The sequence below is a fragment of the Botrytis deweyae genome (assembly GCF_014898535.1).
Source record: "Botrytis deweyae strain B1 chromosome Unknown BDEW_033, whole genome shotgun sequence".
NCBI classification, from domain to species: Eukaryota; Fungi; Ascomycota; class Leotiomycetes; order Helotiales; family Sclerotiniaceae; genus Botrytis; species Botrytis deweyae.
The window spans coordinates 133,228-153,195 of NW_024066240.1; the positions used below are offsets into that span (position 1 = coordinate 133,228).

The following is a 19,968-nucleotide window of genomic DNA, read 5'->3' on the forward strand; positions in this document are numbered from 1 at the left end:
ATATAGTATTCCTTGAGACGCTCGAAAAGCTTGAGTGGAATGGATGTAGTATGAGCTGCATGCTGACTTGTCCAGCCGTCAAAAACTTCTCTGTGAAAACTGACCCTACTCCTGATTAGTTCATTGATGCTCTTCACTTCGATCTTCAAAGGGGAAAGCACTCCGACTTACATTTTCAAGTATCTGAATTATTTTGAATGTGAAAATCGAGTTGCAGCCTTTTCAGTCCATAGAATTCAAGATGAATACCAGAAATGAAGAAACCCATAGAATTATATATCCATCTCCCCTCACGACGCTGCGCCGCCGAGTACGTTACTTTTTGCCTCACGCAAGGCAGCACTTCTACACATTTCCAAGAAACCAGTAAGCAATCCCCACAGCCTATGAACTTGCCAGACACCTGCACTTCCCCGCGACCATGCAGATAAATAATGCGAGTTACATCACCGTGTTTGAGAAACTGCACGAGGAGACGTAAAAACATGCGTCCCAGGCGTGAGGATAATGACAAACGAGACAACTTCAAAGGAGCGCGTCATTCAATGCAGTTATAGCGCTGCTTTCAGATAGAATTTGGCTTGCGAGACCCTATGGGTTTTGTTTCCAACAACAGGATGCTGTCTCAATAAACTGTGTCTGACGTGCATTAATCGGACCATCCTTCAATGCTCGTCATATCCAGTGACCAATAGAATATGTGCGTTATTTTCTAAGCTGCAGACAGTGTAACATCGAATGCATGTGCGAGAGTAAGAGCGCCGAGTTTTTGGAAGCGAAATTCTCAATCTGATATTACTACCAATCCTAGGAACTGGTCGGTCCGTAAGTAATTGACATGTTTGAATCGAGGTTATCTCTTTTACTAGGTACTGTGATTAGGATTAGATCTCCTGAAGAAATCTGCCAATTCCTTACATCTTGGACATTATGCGTTTCATATCAATCAAACCGGCAAGATAGTTGACAGGTAATCAAACAACTATCATGCGGCTCCAGACGAGGCACTGGGAGCAGAATCGTAAAATTAAGAAGTATACAGATTGAATCGATTGAGTAGGGGTAGGGGCAGGGCTGCTTACAGAGCACGACATTCTCCTTCGAAATCGAAAACACCGCCTCACCTCATAAATCAATGAAAAAAGGAAGGCAGAAAATTGAGTGAAGAGAACCTGGGTTCAAACCTGTGTTGTGACTAGGTAATCAAGTCAATTTACCCAGTCGGCAGGTCAGTCAATCTCAAACCAGGTGAATAGTTATATTGATTACCCCGACATATCATCGTGACAGGCTCTGCACGATGAACTCGCAGTAGGAAGAAATGACGAAGAAAAAATGGGTGTCCTTCAGGCCCAATTACTTGTCAGATGTTTTTGGGACAAGCGACGCTGCTGCAAAGTAATTGAGATTGAAAACTTGAAGACAACTATGTCTGACGATGATAGCACATCAAAGCTTCATATTAAAGAATAAAAAAGAGAAGATTGTAAGACCTGGAAGCGATCGCTATATTGAATCATAATTTTCATTGTTGCAAATTACCGGCCTCATTTATCATTAAAATCATTATTTTCGTCTTTTATCAAACCATCAACCGGGTATCTCTCGTGTAACAAATCTCCCAAAGTATCCCATTTTCCAGATTTCTCCCATAATTCTGAAGGGAAAGAGGCTTCTACCGCAGCACAGTTGCCTATATTGTAGGTGCAATGCTGACCGTCTTCACTCTTTGGAACATTCCAACATGCTTGATTCCTTCTTCATCCCACGTTCCCATTTTCTCATCAATCTTGAATCCCCATTTAGCCCAAGCTGGCGCAACCTGTTCCTGTGCGTGAACACACATCAGACCTTTCCACACAGGTATTTCTTCTGTGCTCGAAGCTCCAACATTTTCCATTCCCATTGTGGCAACAGATGGATTAAAGAATGTAGGGTTCTGCTGCGCCCACGACATAGCTGCGCCCGCCAGTAATTTGGAGACGCCAGCACCCCTGCAATCTTTGATAACTGCAATTCTACCCAGTTTTATATATGGCTCGACTCCGTCATGATATGTAGTTTCTCGATCGACAATGTAAGGAGGTGGAACTGTGCCATCGGGAATCGGAGCCGTTTCAAGCGCATCCGCATGATAGCTGGAACCTGGTTCAGGATGTGGTGGATGCGGAAATGGTACCAGGCGAATTGTGCCAATAGGTTGAGATGTAGTCCTACTCTTCTTTCTCTGTAATATATTGCCATCGTCATCCTTGACTTCAGGATCAGTTGTTTCGTTGACTGAAGCATAAATGACCCAGTGGCAAGCTCGAGGGTCATCGGAGTCGAATTCATTTTCGAGGGGAACCCCTTGCTCTTGGACAAAGACAGCTTCTCGAACTTCCATAGCGTCTAGGAAGGTTTTGGGGATATGATCGGGTTGCTCTGACGCGGGAAGTTTGCGATCATACCCATCTAGGTTCGTTGGACCTAAGAATTGGATGAAAGGAGTGGCAGACATTGTGATGCGGGAAGAGTAATTGTCTCTTTGGTAGGTGGTTGTGTGAATGTGTAGTTTTGTGAGTGTTAGAAATTTTTGGACGAGTAGCAAATGATAATTTTAAAGAAGATTAAGAGGACTCTGATTATCGATCAAATCTACTCGTATTTCTGTGGTTGTAGTGCGCCGTTTTTATAAAAAGCCTAAAATTATGCACAATGATGACTAGCGTGACTTGTGGCTTTATATGACTGTCATAAGGTTACCTATGGAAGGAAAGGAGACAGACAGATGGATGATTGACTTGTAGACCGGTGGCTGAGAGGACAGGTTGAGAAGCCAAGGTACCGGTAGATGTCGTATACGTAGAGAAACCGCAGGATCTTTCGTCATCAAGTTGTTGTCGTATTTTGTAGAATTGTTGCTTTGTTGTGAAGCTGTAGATTAGCTGAATGATCGACAATGTTTAAATGCATCAACGCGTGAACCGACGGCGAGACGTGATAGCTTGCGAAGATGTGATAGTAATACTTCTTTCATAAGATGTAATTAGTTGTAGAGTTGTGTTTCAAATACCTCGTAAATTCTTTGCCACACGAATGGATGAGATCATTTGCCGGCATTTGTATTAATGTCAAGGAATAGTAATGGAGGGGAAGAGAGGAGGGGGGAGGGAGGGGCAGAGGAATGGAGGGGAAAAGTTGGAATCCTTGCCTCAAGCTTGCTTCCCTCACTCGAGCCTCACTCAAATGTTGGTCGGAAGGTCGGAGATTCGGGTACCGTTTGCTCCGTGGGTTCCACCTTTCTCTTATCGGACCTCAGATAAGACATCTTATCGATTGAAACCTCTGAGCTCCCCCTTCCCCGAGAACCCTCAGCCTTAGAGGACTGATAATTGTAAAGCTGTCCTCTTTGGTCCTTACAAGGATTATCAACGTCAATCTTGGGGAACACCTTGGAGAAGTATCCAGAAAAGAATACTTGTCCATAAGTAAATTGATTATATTAAAAATCAAATAGAAGAGGTCTTGTTGTTATATTTACAATTGTATTGTTGTCCTCAAGAATATTTGACTGGGAATTCTTGTGGACAGATTCTATGTCGAATATTTGAGGCAGGGCGCACTTTGATACTCGAGTAGTTGAAACTCGTGAGAGTATTTCTTTAACCTTCTCCTCCCTCTTCCCCCCTCCTGAATATTATTTCACCTCATTCATTTCTTTAGCAATTAAGCTTGCTACACCACAACATATAATGGCTCTTTCGAGGAATCCTTCGGGGAAGATCTTTTCTTCTCCAATCTTGTCCATATTATGTTTATTTTACATCTTCACTTCCACAGCATTGGCTGCATCGGCAGTTTTAGGTGTTGATCTTGGGACAGAATATATCAAGGCAGCTTTGGTAAAACCCGGTATTCCACTCGAAATCGTTCTCACGAAAGACTCTCGTCGAAAGGAAACATCCGCCGTAGCTTTTAAGCCTTCGAAAAACCCAGCCAGCGGATCGTTCCCAGAACGAGTTTACGGTTCAGATGCGGTCGCTTTGGCTGCACGATTTCCTGGAGATGTCTATCCTAACCTCAAGCCCCTCCTGGGATTGAAGACGGAGAATGATCTCATTAAACAATATGGAATTCGACACCCGGCTTTACAATTGGAGGCGGACAAGACACGAGGCACAGCAGCTTTCCGAAGCGGTGCATTTGCTGCAGATGAGCAGCCATGGTCTGTTGAGGAAATCTTAGCCATGGAATTGCAGAGCATTCAAAAGAACGCCGAGGCTCTAGCAGGTAGCAAAGTCAATGATTTAGTCATTACCGTCCCAGTCTTTTACACCACGGAGGAGAAGAGAGCTGTTCTTTTGGCGGCAGATTTGGCAGGTCTTCGAGTTTTGGAATTGATCAGTGATGGATTGGCTGTCGGTCTCAATTACGCTACCTCCCGAACTTTCCCAAGCATCAACGAAGGAGGAAAAGCCGAACACCACATGATTTTTGATATGGGCGCCGGATCCACAAAGGCTTCAATCTTGAAGTTCCAAGGACGAACCGTAAAGGACGTTGGAAAGTTTAACAAGACCATTCAAGAAGTCAAAGTCGTCAGCAGTGGATGGGATAGAACACTTGGAGGTGATGCTCTCAACGCTGTCATCGTCGATGATATGATTGCACAATTTGTCGAATCTCCCAAGGCACAAAAGGTATCAGCAACTGCCGAGAAGGTCCAGGCTCATGGAAGAGCTGCCGCGAAGTTGTGGAAGGAAGCCGAACGTTTACGACAAATTCTCAGTGCCAATGCCAATACTCAAGCTAGTTTCGAAGGCCTTTACGAAGATGTTGACTTCAAATACAAGATTAGCCGAGCTGAGTTCGAAAAACTCGCCGAGGATCATGCTGCTCGAGTTGGTACAGTCATTGAGAAGGCTTTAGATCTTGCCAATCTTGAGATTAAGGATCTTGATTCTATCATTCTCCATGGAGGTGCGATCAGAACTCCATTCGTTCAGAAGGAGCTTGAGAAGATTGTTGGAGGTTCCGACAAGATCCGCACCAATGTCAATGCCGATGAAGCCGCCGTTTTTGGTGCTGGATTTAGAGGGGCCGGACTCAGTCCTTCGTTCAGGGTCAAGGAAATTCGAAGTTACGATGGTGCTTCTTATGCCGCTGGTATTAAATACATTGATATTCACAAGAAGCCAAGGCACATGAGATTGTACGAACCGACCACTAATGTCAACGCGGAGAAGCAATTTACTTTTGAAAATCATGAGGAATTCACTATTGATTTCTATCAACACGTTGCATCATCCGAGAAAGTATCGCCAGGATCCGCAGAAAAGGAATTGAAAGCCATCACTACACAAAATTTGACAGAGTCTGTAGCTCTTTTGAAAGAGAAACACAATTGCGACAACAAGGATATCAGAGTCCATTTAAGCACTCGTGTTAGTCCTGTCAACGGTGAAATGGATATCGTAAAATTCGTCGTTGACTGTGAGGTTGAAGAGATAGAGAAGGAGAGTATGGTCGATAGTGTCAAGGGACTTTTCGGATTTGGAAAGAAAGATCAAGCACCATTAGAGGATGGTAAGGAATCCACCGACAGCTCTAGCACCACCGAAAGTTCGACTACATCTAAAAAAGCCACCTCATCGTCCAGCTCTAAATCTGCCTCAAAATCCGCCTCCGCATCAGCCAAGGACAAAGAAGCCGCCAAGAGCAAGAAAACTTTGATTGTCATTCCATTGAAATATGAACTAGAACTCAAAGGTCTTCCAGAAGTTCCAGCTTCCGAAATCACTAGAATGAAAGATCGAATTGCTGCGTTTGATGATTCCGACCGATCCCGTCGTCTACGCGAAGAAGCCTTGAACCAATTGGAAGGATTTACATACAAGGCGAGAGACTTCCTTGATAATGAAGAATTTATCGCCGCATCTACCGAAACAGAACGTTCAGATCTAGAGAGCAAATCTAAGGCAGCTAGTGAATGGATTTATTCTGGGGGTGCTGATGCATCTCGTGACGAACTCAAAGCCAAACTCAAGGAAATGAAAGACATCGTTGCCCCAATTCAAAAGCGAAGAGAAGAAGCCGCTGGCCGACCTGAACATTTGAAGTCTCTTAAAGAAGCACTGGAGCAAACTAAATCATTCATTGCCGGTGTAAGAGAGCAAATCAAAAATGAAACAGAGGCCCATTCTTCCTTCAGCGCATCTAAATCCAGCGCTTCAGCCAATTCCGAAACAACATCCACAGCCACTGTTGATGATTTCGCCGATCTCGAAGATGAAGAGAATGCCGGTTCCGCTTCATCAACAGTAACTGCTCCTCCCGAAGAAGAAACAATGGATCCACCAGTCTACAACGAAGCTGATCTCGCAGCTCCTCAAGCTCTTTACGATGATATCTCCAAGTGGCTCTCCGAGCTTGTCGACCAACAAGAAAAACTCGCTGCTACAGCTGATCCTGTTCTTCTTATCAAGGATCTCGCCGAAAAGACCAAACAACTTCAAGATATTGGTGTAGAACTTATCATGAAGAGTATGAAACAACCATACAAGACTTCTCGGAAGCCAACTAGCAAACCTGAGAAGAAGAAGGCCACAAAATCGAAGTCCAAGACGAAGAAGAGTAAGAAGACTGGAACTTCAACTGCTGATGAAGCAGATGCGACAATTGATTTGGGCTTTGGAGGACCAGATGGAAAGGCTGGAAAGGGTGATGAAGGAACCGAAGGAAAGCCTATCTTCAAGGTGGGGGAGAATGATGAGATGCCTAGCGAAGAACAAATTTTGGAGGCAGTTAGAAAGGCGAAGGATGATAAGAAGGAAGAAGAGGTTAAACATGAAGAATTGTAGATTATTTAGATAGATTTGTATAGATGCTATTGAGTGATTTGCATCTGGCATGAGATCTAGTTGTTTGTTTGTATGAGAGACAAGATGTGCCTATACGAATACTTATCAAATATACTAAATTTGTTTGTTACTTCGATTGATTGATTACATTTGATTACATCTAAGCGTTTGCGTTCTCGTTCTTGTTTGGAATTAAAAGTTGAGAAAAGAGATTGAAGAAGATGTTTTCCGAATTATTTTTCTATTTTTCTATTTTTCTATTTTTCTATTTTTCTAGAGAGTGTGTATCTAGGTATGTGGTGTGATGTGATGTGATGTGGTGTAATATTAGTATCCTATCTCATCTCTGATTCATGGGGGGTGAATGGGAGTGGTGAGGATGGGATTTTGAATTTATAGCCCATGGATAGGCTGTGGATAGGCTGTGGATAGTGGATGTCTATGTAGTTGGATATATCACATATGTGTTATATGTTATGTGTTATATATGATTATAGTTCTGGGATTACACGGGTAGGTGATTAGTAGAGTGGGAGAGAGGGAGAGAGAGGGAGAGAAAGGGAGAGAGAGGGAAGAGAGGGGAGAGAGGGGAGAGAGGGGAGAGAGGGGAGAGAGGGGAGAGAGGGGAGAGAGGGGAGAGAGAGAGAGAGGGAAAAGAGGGAGAGAGAGGGAAAAGAGGGGAGAGAGGAAGAGAGAGAGGGAGAAGGAAAGGCAAGATAGTGAGGGTTACGAGAAATTAAGTTCATGACTTAGATGTACATTTATTTATTTATTGATTAAATAAATTTAATTAATTCTTCATGAGATCATCAGCTTTCGACTCTCATTTCATATGGTGACATATGCTGAAGAGAATTGATAAAAAGATGAAAATGTAACTTTATGCCTTTATGGTTAAGTGTTGTTTGGTTTTTGGGGGGAAGGGAGTTTACATTTGCATCCTCATTTATATATCTCTCAGATTCGAATTTTTGCCTAATTATCCTATCATAATATTTCTTCGTTTCAGGTGGGATTTCAAGATATAACTCGCATATATGTTGATGCATCAGTGGATGGATGGTATATATGTAGATAGGTAGATAGGTAGGTAGGTATTCAGGAATGAGCAATCTGATTACATCTTCCTGGATGTACATAAGATTACCAACTCAAAGCTATAACTACAACTACAACTATAATATAACCCTCAACTCTGAAATATTCTTCCCCTCCCCTTTCCATAATCCTCAAAAATCCTAGACTCCAGACTCAATCTGAGACTTCAGACTCCATTCAATCTCTAAACTTCCAACTTGGTATCGGAATACATACATCTATTCATCTATCCATCCATCCATGCTACACAATCCCACAAGTGACTTTTCAAGATAGTGAGGTCTTTGTTTTGTAGCCTTCATGTATATATGTGTATTTCTCGCTTCACCTCACCTGTATCGCTTTCCTAGAAGTTCCTTGCGTAGGTAGTTATCTTGTTGTTTGTTCGTGTCGAAACTTTGGATGCTGTATATTCATTTACAGATTCCAATGTAATGCCAAACATTTCCCTCCATTTCTCATCTCCATTCCACCACCTTCCTCTCCCTCTTCCCCTTTCCTTCCCTGCCCCTTTCCCATCTCTATCCATACCTAACCCTTACACCTCCCCTCCCCACCTCCGGAAACGGCAAAAACAAATCCCTCTTCATCTCCACATCTCTCCTATCCGTCTCCACCAACTCCTGTACTTCATATCTTCTAAAGATGGTCGCGAGCGTGAGTAAGATTTCGGTTTTGGCCAGATTGATGCCTGCGCAGGAGCGCGATCCTTTGCCAAAAGCGACGAGATATTTTTCGAGAGTTTTGTCAGGGGTAAGGGTTTGAAGGGGTGCAGTGGTGGAAGAATTATTGGTGGGAGAGGAAGTGGTGAGCCAGCGGTAGGGGTTGAATGTCAGTGGGTCGGGGAAGATATCGGGGTTTTGGTGCATATGGACGGAGGTCATGGAGACGGGTGTCTGTGTGATATTAGCTTTCTATTTTGTTTCGTTTGAGGCTGAAATTCAATTCAAGCATGATGATGTAATCTAGAGGGTTTCCCTTCGAAACTAAAGGGGTGGAAGGGGAGGAATTGCGAGAATACGTACACCAGCAGGAATCTCCCAATCTTTATACATCATAACTTCATAAGGAGATATACGAGGAAGACGAGTTGATACACCATAAGAAAGTCTATTCGAGTATGTCAGTTAGAGCGAGTCCCCAAAGTATAGAGGATGTGCTGAGAGAAGAGGAAGAGGAAAAGGACAAGGAAGTGAATATATACCTCAAACCTTCATTAGTAACAGCATTTAAAAAGGGAAGGCCTTCAAGATCTTTCAGACAAGCTCTTGCGTATCGATCCTGCATAACTGATTTTAATTCATCTCTCAACGTTTTCAGATGTTGTGGATTATCGAGAAGATGGAAATGTGTGTTCTGAAATTCGACATGTTAGTAAATTGGACATTTATATTCTGTCCAATAGATTCTTTTCTTTCTTTCCCTACTCCCTTCTTTCCTTTTCTCGAAATCTAGGAGAATGTGAAATCACTTACAGTCAACATGTTCGACACCGTATCGCTCCCAGCTCCAATTAGTACAAATGCTTCTTCAAATAATCTTTGAAACTCTTTTTCCGAAGGAGGGATTTCATCTGATTCCAGAATTGCATGTACGATTGTTCCTTCAATTCCATTACCTTTATCGGGATCAAATTTGTAGTTACCATCAAGGATATTCTGGGTGTCTACTTCAATTGCCTAGAAAAACATGATGCATTAGATATGGATTTCCTCTCGATTCTCGGTTGTGAAAGAAAAGTGGAAGCGGAAAAGGGGAACGTGTCAAAGAATACAAACCTTGCGAAAATCCATGAGCATGGCAAAACCAGGTTTGGTGATCTTTAAAAACCATCTGGGAAGTCCTAGAGAAATAGGTAGGAGGATAGGAAATTGTGTTAGGAGATGGCCTAATTTGACGGTTTCGGCTATGGTTTCGACCCAGAGGGGTGAGAAATTGGGAGAATCAAGATGATTCCAGGAACGATTTAGTGCGTACTGAGTATGACGGTTAGTTTCATGAGGTAATTTGTGTTTTTTTGAATAGTCAAGTTCATAATCAGAACCAAAAGGAAGATTTGTGGCAGTATAGCAATAGAAAGCAAGTAAACGAACCAAAGTAATAACATCAGTTATAAAACACTGATAAACAACTCTCATATCCAACTTCTCACCCTTTTCCTTAAACTCTTCAATTCTTCTACATAATTTATCAAGCATATCAAGTAACATAGGTTCCAATTTCTTGATCGTTTGCTTTGAGAGATATTTATTGAGAGCAGCGCGTCTTTCTCGATGAAGTTTATGATCGACACTTCCGAAAGCTGAACCTGGAAGTTGGAAACGATCGAGGAAGTAGGCATACTTGTGACGGACTTTGTGTTGAGAATACAATTCTTCATAGAAAGCGGGGTCGTAGACGTGAAGTTGATGAGGAGAGATGCGGATGATGGGACCTGGGATGTTAGTATGTGGGATAGAGTGATGGTGTCAAAGGAGAGATTATGAGAAGTGTAGAGGCTGTGATTGATATAAGAATATAAAAGCACATTGAAAGATAGTGGAAGTGGAAGTGGAAACAAAAGAGAAGTAACATGAAGATGTGAGAATGAAGAAAAGGAGAATCCAACATCATAACGCCAAAAGTGTGAAAAGGCAATACACAACACCCAGAAGATATAAAAAGAAACAATCTGCTCATCAAACACGAAAAACCCCATAAGAAAATCAAAAACACATACCATAAACCTTATGCAACTCTCTGATCTTAAAAGTAAATTGTCCATCACGCCAAACATCATAGTAGAACTCATACCTGTATCAACACGTGTATTAGTAAATTTCAAAGACCCGAACCCTCATACCTCATCTCTTGCAAAGACACCACAATGAGGCAATCTTTCTCTTCCTCGAGGAACTTCCTCTTGCTACTCCCAGTTCCATTCTATGAATCTTCAGTCTTGAGATATCAAAAACATCAACATACCAGAGACTTGCCGCCGCCAATTTAGGACCTGGAAACTTAGCCAGAGGACTAAAGTAAAGTCGATAAACCACCAATGTGACCTGACATACTAGGAAAGTCGTGATGAGAATCAAGAGCGAATGCTCCATGAATGGTTGTAGAATTCTCATTGTTTGAAGATATAAGGTTCTCTTCACCTCTGTGTCTGTTGTATGTATTGAAGATGTTGATGATCTTGATATACTTAAAGATGAAGGACTTCCTATTACTGTTGCCATGGCAGTAAAATCCTCCAACCTCAAGAGAAAATTGAGGCACCCCCAATATAAAATTGAAGTCATCTGAGAAGGACGAAACCTCACTGCCGAGAAGAGTGAGTCCATACTTTGAACTTGAGCGAGGAAGACGTATATATAACCGAGGCGTATGAGTTGGCAATGTCGAATAGAAATTGCAGTATTCACTTTCTTCGCTCGATTGTTGGTCAACCAACGATTCTACCTGACCACCAAGTTATTGTCAATAAACAAAAGACATTTCTTCAGTCATATTCACTCAGAAATATATCTCGTCTCAAAGAACACCACTTCAACTTCGGCGTCTATATATCTTCATCATTGTTCACCCAGAGAAAGTGATGGTAAAGATATAAAGCAATATAATACCAGCAATATTGAAACCTCACCCACATCATATTCACGAAAAAGGGTAAGAGCGAAGCAAACACAACCGACAACCATCAAATCAAAAGGCGTCTGAAACAACACATATCAGAATCATGAATTAACAATATATATACATATATCAATACAAATAGAACATTTAAACCCCACCTCAAACCACCATCTCACAACCAAATCCGTACCCCGAAAATCCAATCAAGTTATCGACTTGGGTGTCTTCTCCCATCACATTTGTATCACCAATATCCCATACCAGGTACCATGAGACCCGACGTACCATACACATCTCAGATCTTGACTTCTTCAAGCATCGCCGCCACAATACTCAAACACGGATTCTCATCCAATAGCCCATTCCGGCAAAGTGAAGGAATACGATTAGAAATTTCCCATCGCCTTGGTGCTACATTGGCTTATCTTGGCATTTGTCCCGAAGGAAATGAAGTTTCTTCTTCAACAGATCAAATGGTTGTGTACAGCATGCATGCATATGTACGCATGTGCATATACACACATGTATGCAGGTTTGAGGTCTTGGAACGAATTCTATTTGGGGTTTCTCTTATTGATGTTCTCATTGGTCCCTCACTCTTCTCAGGTGGATTGTTCAGTTCCCCATCCGAACATTACTGCTCGGCTAATTGAAGTTTCCATCCCATCGGTAGCACAATGACTAGGAATGGTCTTGGCGATGTCCCAATGATCTTTTGGGATATTGGTTGGAGGGATGAAGATGTGGTTTGTTGAGGGATGATATAACCTTAATTTATATTCCTAAGCCACGATATTATATATTTTCTTCTTCTTCATGGAATGAATTTGTGAAAAGTTAGGGGGAAATAGTAGAGAAGTTAGAAAGAGGATGACTTTATTTTCAAATCGATACAATAGGGGAAATGTTATCTGAACTAGACGAAAGAAAATCAACACCATAGAATATCACCTATCATTTCCTCTCACTCCTCAACACCTCCACTTCTCAATCCCGTATGAATAAACCAATATCCAATCTCAAATCTACACGAATAGATCTCGATCCATCCTTTCTTCCTTCCTACCTACATCCACACGTGGTGAATCCGGTCCGATGTCGTGCAACACAACCAACGCCATTTCTGCATCCCAATCCAACTCAGCTGCATACATAGATAGCTACATGCATACCCACAGATCCACAAAGAAACATATATGAATCTAGATACATAGCTAGGTAGATCATCAACCCAAATTATACCAATCAATACAACGAAACCATCCATCTCCCGTGGTAGTATGTAGTATTGAAAAAGTATCTATGTTTCAGAGATTTTCGAAGAGATTTTCTAGTCTCTTCTCACAATTTCGATAATAGATGACTCGGTAATAAACGTACAGACAGAGAGATATGATATACCCAGAGACCTTCATCCAACTGGCCGAAAGAAAGGAAGAACGAAAGAAAGAAAGAACGAAAGAAAGAAAGAACGAAAGAAAGAAAGAACGAAAGAAAGAACGAAAGAAAGAAAGAACGAAAGAAAGAAAGAACGAAAGAAAGAATCAGAACGAAGTAAGAAAACAAGCTCATGATGCATACACACACACATTGGCATTTCCAACTTCCAGTCGCACGAAATATGTCGTGTTACATGGTAATCTCATACTTATACCCATTACCCAATTGCATACTGTATACATATACAACACCATCCCATCCCATTCCATCCTATCCCATCCCATACAAACCAACAAACATCAAATCCAACACATCACCCAGTACCATATATCCATATCCCAGAACAAAACCTCAAGAGATTGACTTCTGTCTCGCCAGCAAATGTAGAATCTAGATGTATCAACATGTAATCTTAATTTCATCTGCGATTGAAAAAAATATGTACACCTGGAATCTACCTACCTAGGTACCCAGTGGTAGTCATATGATAGGGTATCACGAAGAAAACGAAGAACGAATCGAATCAAACCAACTCGCTCCAATTCCCCGTTCATTCATTCATTCATTGATTCGCCCATCCCTCCAATCATTCCTCCATCCAATCGTCAATATCCCAACACATCTCAACCACCCATTCATTATCATGGCGTAAGTAAGAGAAACAGCAAGACCCCCTTCCCTTCCCTTCTTCTTCCCTAGTACCTACCTACCTACCTACCAACCCACTCACCACGTGCATACGATTTTCAACCCGTAGATAAGTTCAATCTCCCCTTTCCATGCCGAGCCCAAGAAAGAAAATAAACTTGGTAGATATAGATATATAGATAAATGAATCGACAGACATGAAAAAAACTCTCTAATCCTTAATTCCCAATCCCCAAGCTTAACAACTATCTACTTTTCACTCCAGCGAAAAATATATATATATCCTCTTTCCTTTTCCCTTCTCTCCTCTTTTCTCTATGTCATACCACTATCAATAACTACAACTATAACTACATCTCCCATCTCCCATCTTTCATTTCCTACTCCTATTTTTCAAAACTTTCACTACACACAACAACCCCAATCTCTAAACCCCAACTCCTAAACCCTAAACCCCAAACATATACCAGCAATAAAACATAAAACATAAAACATAATAAAGAATAAAGAATAAATCCCCGGAATCCTCCAAAACCTACCTAGTATCTATACACAACACACAATATACAACACACAGCACACAGCAAAAACTGAGTTCCTCTCAGAATATAATTCATACCTATCTACCTAGGTATTTATAAGATAGCTCTGGAGATGATTAATATAATATATCTATATATATATATCTATTGATTATAATCAGATATTATTCCATTTCCCATATATCCATATATTCACATATTCATCCATTCATCCATCCATTCATCTCCTCTTTCTCCTCTTTCTCATCTCCCCTCCAAACCCTCCCTCCCTCTCTCCCACCCTCAGCACTCTCAATCCCTACAATCCACACCCCAAAACTCCACATCTCACAACCTCCTTCTCCTCCTCCTCCTCCCCCCCATCCCCCATCCCCCCTCCAAACCCTCTCTCCACCCCCCCCCCCCCCCCCCAAAAGAACAATCCCAATTAATCTAAACCAAATCTAATCCCAATTAATCCAAATCTAAACCAAACCAAACCTAAATCAAAACAAACCTATCAAATCAAACCTATCAAACCAAACCTATCAAATCAAAACCAAACCTATCAATACAAAACAAAACAAACTAAACACATCCAATTACACATCCAATTACATAGAAAATACAATATAAAACTCTTCACTCACTAAATATCTACTATTTATATTAATCTATTCATTTATTCATCTATTCATCTATTCATCCATCTATTTATCTATTCATCCATCCATCTATAAGATTACACAATTATCAAAAGAACAAATCGTAATGCATCTATCTACCTTTCCATATACTCATTTACCTATATACTCATCTATTCATATACTCATCTATTCATTTAACTCCTTCCCCCTTCCCCATTCCCCCTTCCCCTTTCCTCCCACATCCTCTTCACCAACCAACCAATCAATCATCATCCTCCACCCAAACCACTACACACTCATACGATACAATAACAAAGCTCAAGCCAAGTCCAAGTCCAAATCTCAAAGGAAGTGAGAACCTCAAATATACCTAGTATGCACCCCTCATTTTACCAAGCCAAGACATTTCACAAGAGACGCAACAAACAGACGTAACGAAACAAATAAGCTTAAAGGAAGAAGAAAACTTTTATAAACTCTCAACGAATATTTCAACTACACAACCAGACAATGATAACTCCGTGTAATGTATACATTATACCTATGTAGCATGATAACCGTAACCGTGTAGGCGTGCCGATATAACCTTCTCCTCTACCCCTCAAAGCCTTTTCAACAATTGCCGCCACGCCCCAGGAATATATCGTTAGATCTAAGATGTGATAACCTAGGATAGGACAGGATCATGTCAAAACATGTACCACAATATTTTGCTCATCCCTTCATTTTCATACCCACGCCCATCCACGCTTTCTGTCATTTCCAATCACCAACCTATCATCCCATACATTATGTAAAGACCTGAGATTCGTATCCGCCTCATATATACTGCCGACACACCTTCTACCGCTCCGCCCCTTTAAACAATGATGAAAATTAAATAACCTCCCGAAACCTCACTTAAGGATTGTAATTGTTCATAACTGCCCAAAAACTATCCTGACCCAAATCTCCTTCAAATTGCCACGGTTCAGGTTGCGCATACAAACTTGCGTCTTGGAAGTTTTGATATGGCAAATCATAATTGGTTCCTCCAAGGTTCGTACTCAAATCATTGAATATAAGATCATGCATTGGTTGTAAAGGAGCAATTGAAGAAAGATCAAAATTGTGTGGCATAATATTATTGGCTCCTTGAAATTCCCAAGCAGCTGGTATATTGGGATTTGGTGAGGTCAAGTTTTGTATTGTGGGAAGATTGTAATGACTTCCATTGACAGAATTTGCCGAAGATATGGTTGAAGGATCGGTGGACGATGCAGGAGAATTGTAAGATTGTGCGGATGTAGAAGCACCAGATCTTACAGCTTGTGAGCTAGCGACTGTCGATGATGGATTGGATCCAACATCTGATGGAGTTGATGGTTGAGGTTTATTTGTTCCTAATGCTTTCTTCAAGCGAATGTTGATTGCTTTGAGTACACCGGCGGCTGTATTAGCAATTGCATTGCGACCAATCATAGTATGGAATCTCTCCATGGCCCAATCAAAATGTTGTAGAGTATTGTCAAGAAGATCCCTATTCTCGAATGGATGTAGGATGTAAATAGCGGCTGAGAGGATGATAGCGTCAAAGGTATTAAGGACAAGGTTGAACATTTTGTAATGTTTTGTCTGTAGTAAACTGAAATATTCACGTTGCACTCGTAAGATATCCAAACCAGCTTCAAGAGCAGAACGGCGACTGGAAACCGAAAGACAAATATATGGTCTATGAAGAGCCATTGTTGTGAATGCACCACCGTTCTGGAAGATTAATCTGCAAGGTGGAAGCCAGTAACAATCAGGGTGATTATCCCAAGTTGTGTCGGGATTTTCGGCTCTGAAGTAGGGTGGACATAACTCATGAATTTGTTTGATATTAATGTGCATCTTTTGAACCTTTAGTGCATCACTAGGTTGTGGTCCATCTTTCTCAAGGTAATATATATCCCAAAGCGGAGCCATAACTTCAACATACCATAATAGCATTGTTAAAGGTGTGGGCATATCTGTAGGTTTTCGTTCTATAGGAGGGGTCTTGCGTCGATCTTCAAGAGTCGCGGGTATGGGAGCGTCGATAGGAAAAGGTGGTCTTGGATCACGCATATCAATTGTGGTCGGTCGACCAAGAACCAACGCCATATGTACATCCCATAGAGCGAGTACAAGCCAAGTTCTCCTTCGGAGTTGTTGATGCCAAATATGTTCATATCCATCTTCAGGCTTGTGACGTTGAGGTTGATAATTATCTTTGTGTAATTCAATCTCTTGAGCGTCTTTGATCGTTTGGGATAGAGAATGCCAACTCTCAGGCACCATTCCACTATATTTCAAGTACGACGCCCTTACAAAACCGGCCTGAACAGTCACAAGAGTAGTGTTTCGTTTGCCTAATAAGGTCAAAATACTGACTCCCGAATCACTGTAATCAGCCGCAAGATCATCAAATGACATTCCCGCTGCATATTTGAGTGACTCCAAACTTGGATCATGATCTGGTGGTTGAAATAGTAAGGCCATAGCAATACATTGGAATAGGAGAGCGGGAAAGAATTGTAAATCTGCGGGTAATTCCTGTGGTCCCTTATTCAAAGTTGCAAAAGAAAGATTGTTCCAATTTCTGAGGTGATCGCGAAAGGTTCCTTCGTCTAAAGCATAATATTGAAAGTTGACTTCGCGGAAGAACGTCTTTAAGAGCATATCAATGTAGGGTCGGGAGGGTAATTGTCGTATCAAGCTCTTGTATTTCTCCCGCAGTCCAGCATTCTCTGATGTTGTTATGGAATGCGATGTCACAGCGGCCCCATCGTTGACCTCTGCCTCTATCTTCTTGAAGATTCCTAGAGTTGTATTTGAATGGGTCCCATTTGACTTTGCATATCCTAAAGCACTAACTTTTGCCACGGAATCCGATTCGACTTGAGCATTCTTTCCATATTCCGCATTGTCAGACGACCTTAAATCATCTAGTAATTGTTGCTTCCTCGCAGATTCATTCTCATATTGACAAACATCTTGCTTATTGCGATTGACACAATTCGAACATGGAAATTGACGATCACACTAGAATTGGTATTAGACAACTCATCTTATGAGAATACAACAAGAAAGCGAAAACCACCTTTTGCTTGCGCCTATGACACTCAGTACATGAGATCACCACTCTCTTTCTCTTCTTTGGAGCTTTCTGTGGGACCTCTGCCTTTATTGTCTCTGGGCCCGATGCGATATTGTTCTTATTAGTCCCAGCCGCTTGTAGATTATGGTTGGGAGGGAGGTTGTCGAGGTTGAGGCTATTGTAAAATTCGTCGCATGCGACTTGATTAGGATCAGGCTTCATATTGATTGACGTTTCATTCATTTGCATGATGAGCGATGGTAGAAGTATCGAGATGAAATATGAAAGATGGTCTTTGAACGAGGGAATATCCTTCACGCCACTCGCCAATGCCAATCGAATTGATATGCGATCGATATGCGACTATCGCAAGGCGAGGAAAGTTTGAATGGAGGAGGGACTCGAATACCCCCACTTGTAAATACTCGCGGGGTGGAGATGTTTGTTTGTGTAAGGGGCAGATGGGAAGGTGTTGAAATGGGTACGAGTGTTGATTTTGAATCGTAGAAAAGCGGCTCTTTTGCAAATTTGGGATTTAAGAGTGATGTTAGACGATTCTGAGATCTGGGTAGTACATATGGTTAAGGCTGTTTGGTCGTCGCAATGTATGTAAGAATGTAAGAATGTAAGAATAGTCGATGATGCCAATCAAATCCTGGTAGATCGTGTGAGGTACAGAATCTTTCGGATGTAAGGAATCTATTCTTGTTGACGCAAACGCCGAAAGCTGGAGGATGAAGAAATAAAAATGTAGAGTGGCGCCGTGGCGGGCAAATGGGCAAATGGAACCTTGGAATGGGCAAGTGGATGGAAAAAAAGACGGAGAATTTCAATTGCCTCAGGCCAAGATTGAAGAGATCAAAGGGAACGTTGGAAGGAGATGAATGTCAGACTGTAGTTTCTACTAGCTATCATAGTAATAAATATGGTAAATATACGAGTAATGGGCGGGGTGAATCTTTATTTTTAGCTAGAATTCCTAGATACCTAGGTAGTAGGTACGGCATCTAAGTACCTAGGCAGAGTAGAAGGCACATAGTCGATACACCAGAACACATGATGAATGACTAATAACCGTAATTAAAGATTCATCACAAATTGTATTCGAGTATATGCGCAAAGTAGGTATACAGATGGTAACAAATAGGTAATAGATAGTACTTGGAATCAAGCAATCTAGCTATCTGATCCATCTGAGTAAGTTACTTGTCTGCTTGTCTGCTTACTTACCAAGTGTAAAGGTACCTACCTACCTACTTATCCAGATCGAAATGACGCTCCGCTGGCTCTCCGAGGGCCATTGCCATGGAGGCAGACGAGGTAATGAGGGCGATGGAAGGTATCGTGGGTTAGATGTTCAAGCACCTGGTATCCTCATGTCGAAGCACAACACAGAACGTACAGAAAGTACAGAGGATACAGAGAACACACAGGATACAAAGGAAAGCAGACAATATAGAGCAAACTCATGGAAGAAAATCTAAAATCTAATTTTACTCGAGTACCTGTGTGACATCAATTTCATGCTTCCAACGGATCTGGTCAACTCTAAATGGGTACTAAATTCCTTGATTATTAAGGTTATTTATTATATTGAATGTCTTTGTATATTAAAGTTTTTGTCAACCTTACAAATTGTCTGCCATCTACCTGGTAATCACGACGACATCATAGACATCATAGACATCATATACCGATAAATTCCTTCCAGAATATTCTTCTTAGTTTACGTATCGTCTTGTGCCGGAAAATGGGAGTGTCCGTTCCTTGTGCACAACCACGTGTATCCTCATCTTCCCCTCCCCTCCCCCAAGATAGACCGAGCCCCATCAACCCTACCTTGGAAATCGGATCAACCTCTCGTGACCACGATTCAAAATTCCCTTCCCATGTTGTGCCATGCCATGCCATGCTATGCCGTGAGAGAGTAGACATAACGGAATCCGAAGCTTCCGACTCTGAGATTTCCCATACAGTAGTGCTTGACTATTGAAATCCACGAAACGGAAGCATGGTTAGTAGTCGGTAGCTAGGTGAAGAATGGTAAGCAACCA

The 19,968-nt window shown here is 41.6% G+C and overlaps 5 protein-coding genes across 5 annotated transcripts; 1 reads left to right on the forward strand and 4 right to left on the reverse strand.

Annotated features, from left to right (window-relative positions):
- Positions 1-1,693: 1,693 nt before the first annotated feature.
- EAE98_010075 (uncharacterized protein) lies at positions 1,694-2,500 on the reverse strand (the record flags this gene model as incomplete). The annotated part of the gene is made up of 1 exon (XM_038957696.1): positions 1,694-2,500. One exon carries the CDS (start codon positions 2,498-2,500, stop codon positions 1,694-1,696), a length of 807 nt encoding a protein of 268 aa, XP_038805922.1.
- Positions 2,501-2,741: 241 nt separating this feature from the next.
- On the reverse strand, positions 2,742-3,310 carry EAE98_010076 (uncharacterized protein; the record flags this gene model as incomplete). Its single annotated transcript, XM_038957697.1, has 2 exons — positions 2,742-2,916; positions 3,225-3,310. The coding sequence occupies 2 exons, from the start codon at positions 3,308-3,310 to the stop codon at positions 2,742-2,744; spliced, it is 261 nt and encodes an 86-aa protein (XP_038805923.1).
- Positions 3,311-3,734: 424 nt separating this feature from the next.
- EAE98_010077 (uncharacterized protein) lies at positions 3,735-6,842 on the forward strand (the record flags this gene model as incomplete). The annotated part of the gene is made up of 1 exon (XM_038957698.1): positions 3,735-6,842. The coding sequence occupies one exon, from the start codon at positions 3,735-3,737 to the stop codon at positions 6,840-6,842; it is 3,108 nt and encodes a 1,035-aa protein (XP_038805924.1).
- A 1,619-nt stretch (positions 6,843-8,461) lies between these two features.
- EAE98_010078 (uncharacterized protein) lies at positions 8,462-11,053 on the reverse strand (the record flags this gene model as incomplete). Its single annotated transcript, XM_038957699.1, has 9 exons — positions 8,462-8,836; positions 8,966-9,050; positions 9,145-9,296; positions 9,416-9,619; positions 9,719-9,916; positions 10,034-10,374; positions 10,660-10,733; positions 10,783-10,845; positions 10,905-11,053. 9 exons carry the CDS (start codon positions 11,051-11,053, stop codon positions 8,462-8,464), a joined length of 1,641 nt encoding a protein of 546 aa, XP_038805925.1.
- Positions 11,054-15,054: 4,001 nt separating this feature from the next.
- Positions 15,055-18,768, reverse strand: EAE98_010079 (uncharacterized protein). The gene is made up of 2 exons (XM_038957700.1): positions 17,918-18,768; positions 15,055-17,859 (listed from the first exon to the last, which is right to left on the reverse strand). The coding sequence occupies exons 1-2, from the start codon at positions 18,161-18,163 to the stop codon at positions 15,715-15,717; spliced, it is 2,391 nt and encodes a 796-aa protein (XP_038805926.1). The 5' UTR covers positions 18,164-18,768; the 3' UTR covers positions 15,055-15,714.
- Positions 18,769-19,968: the final 1,200 nt, after the last annotated feature.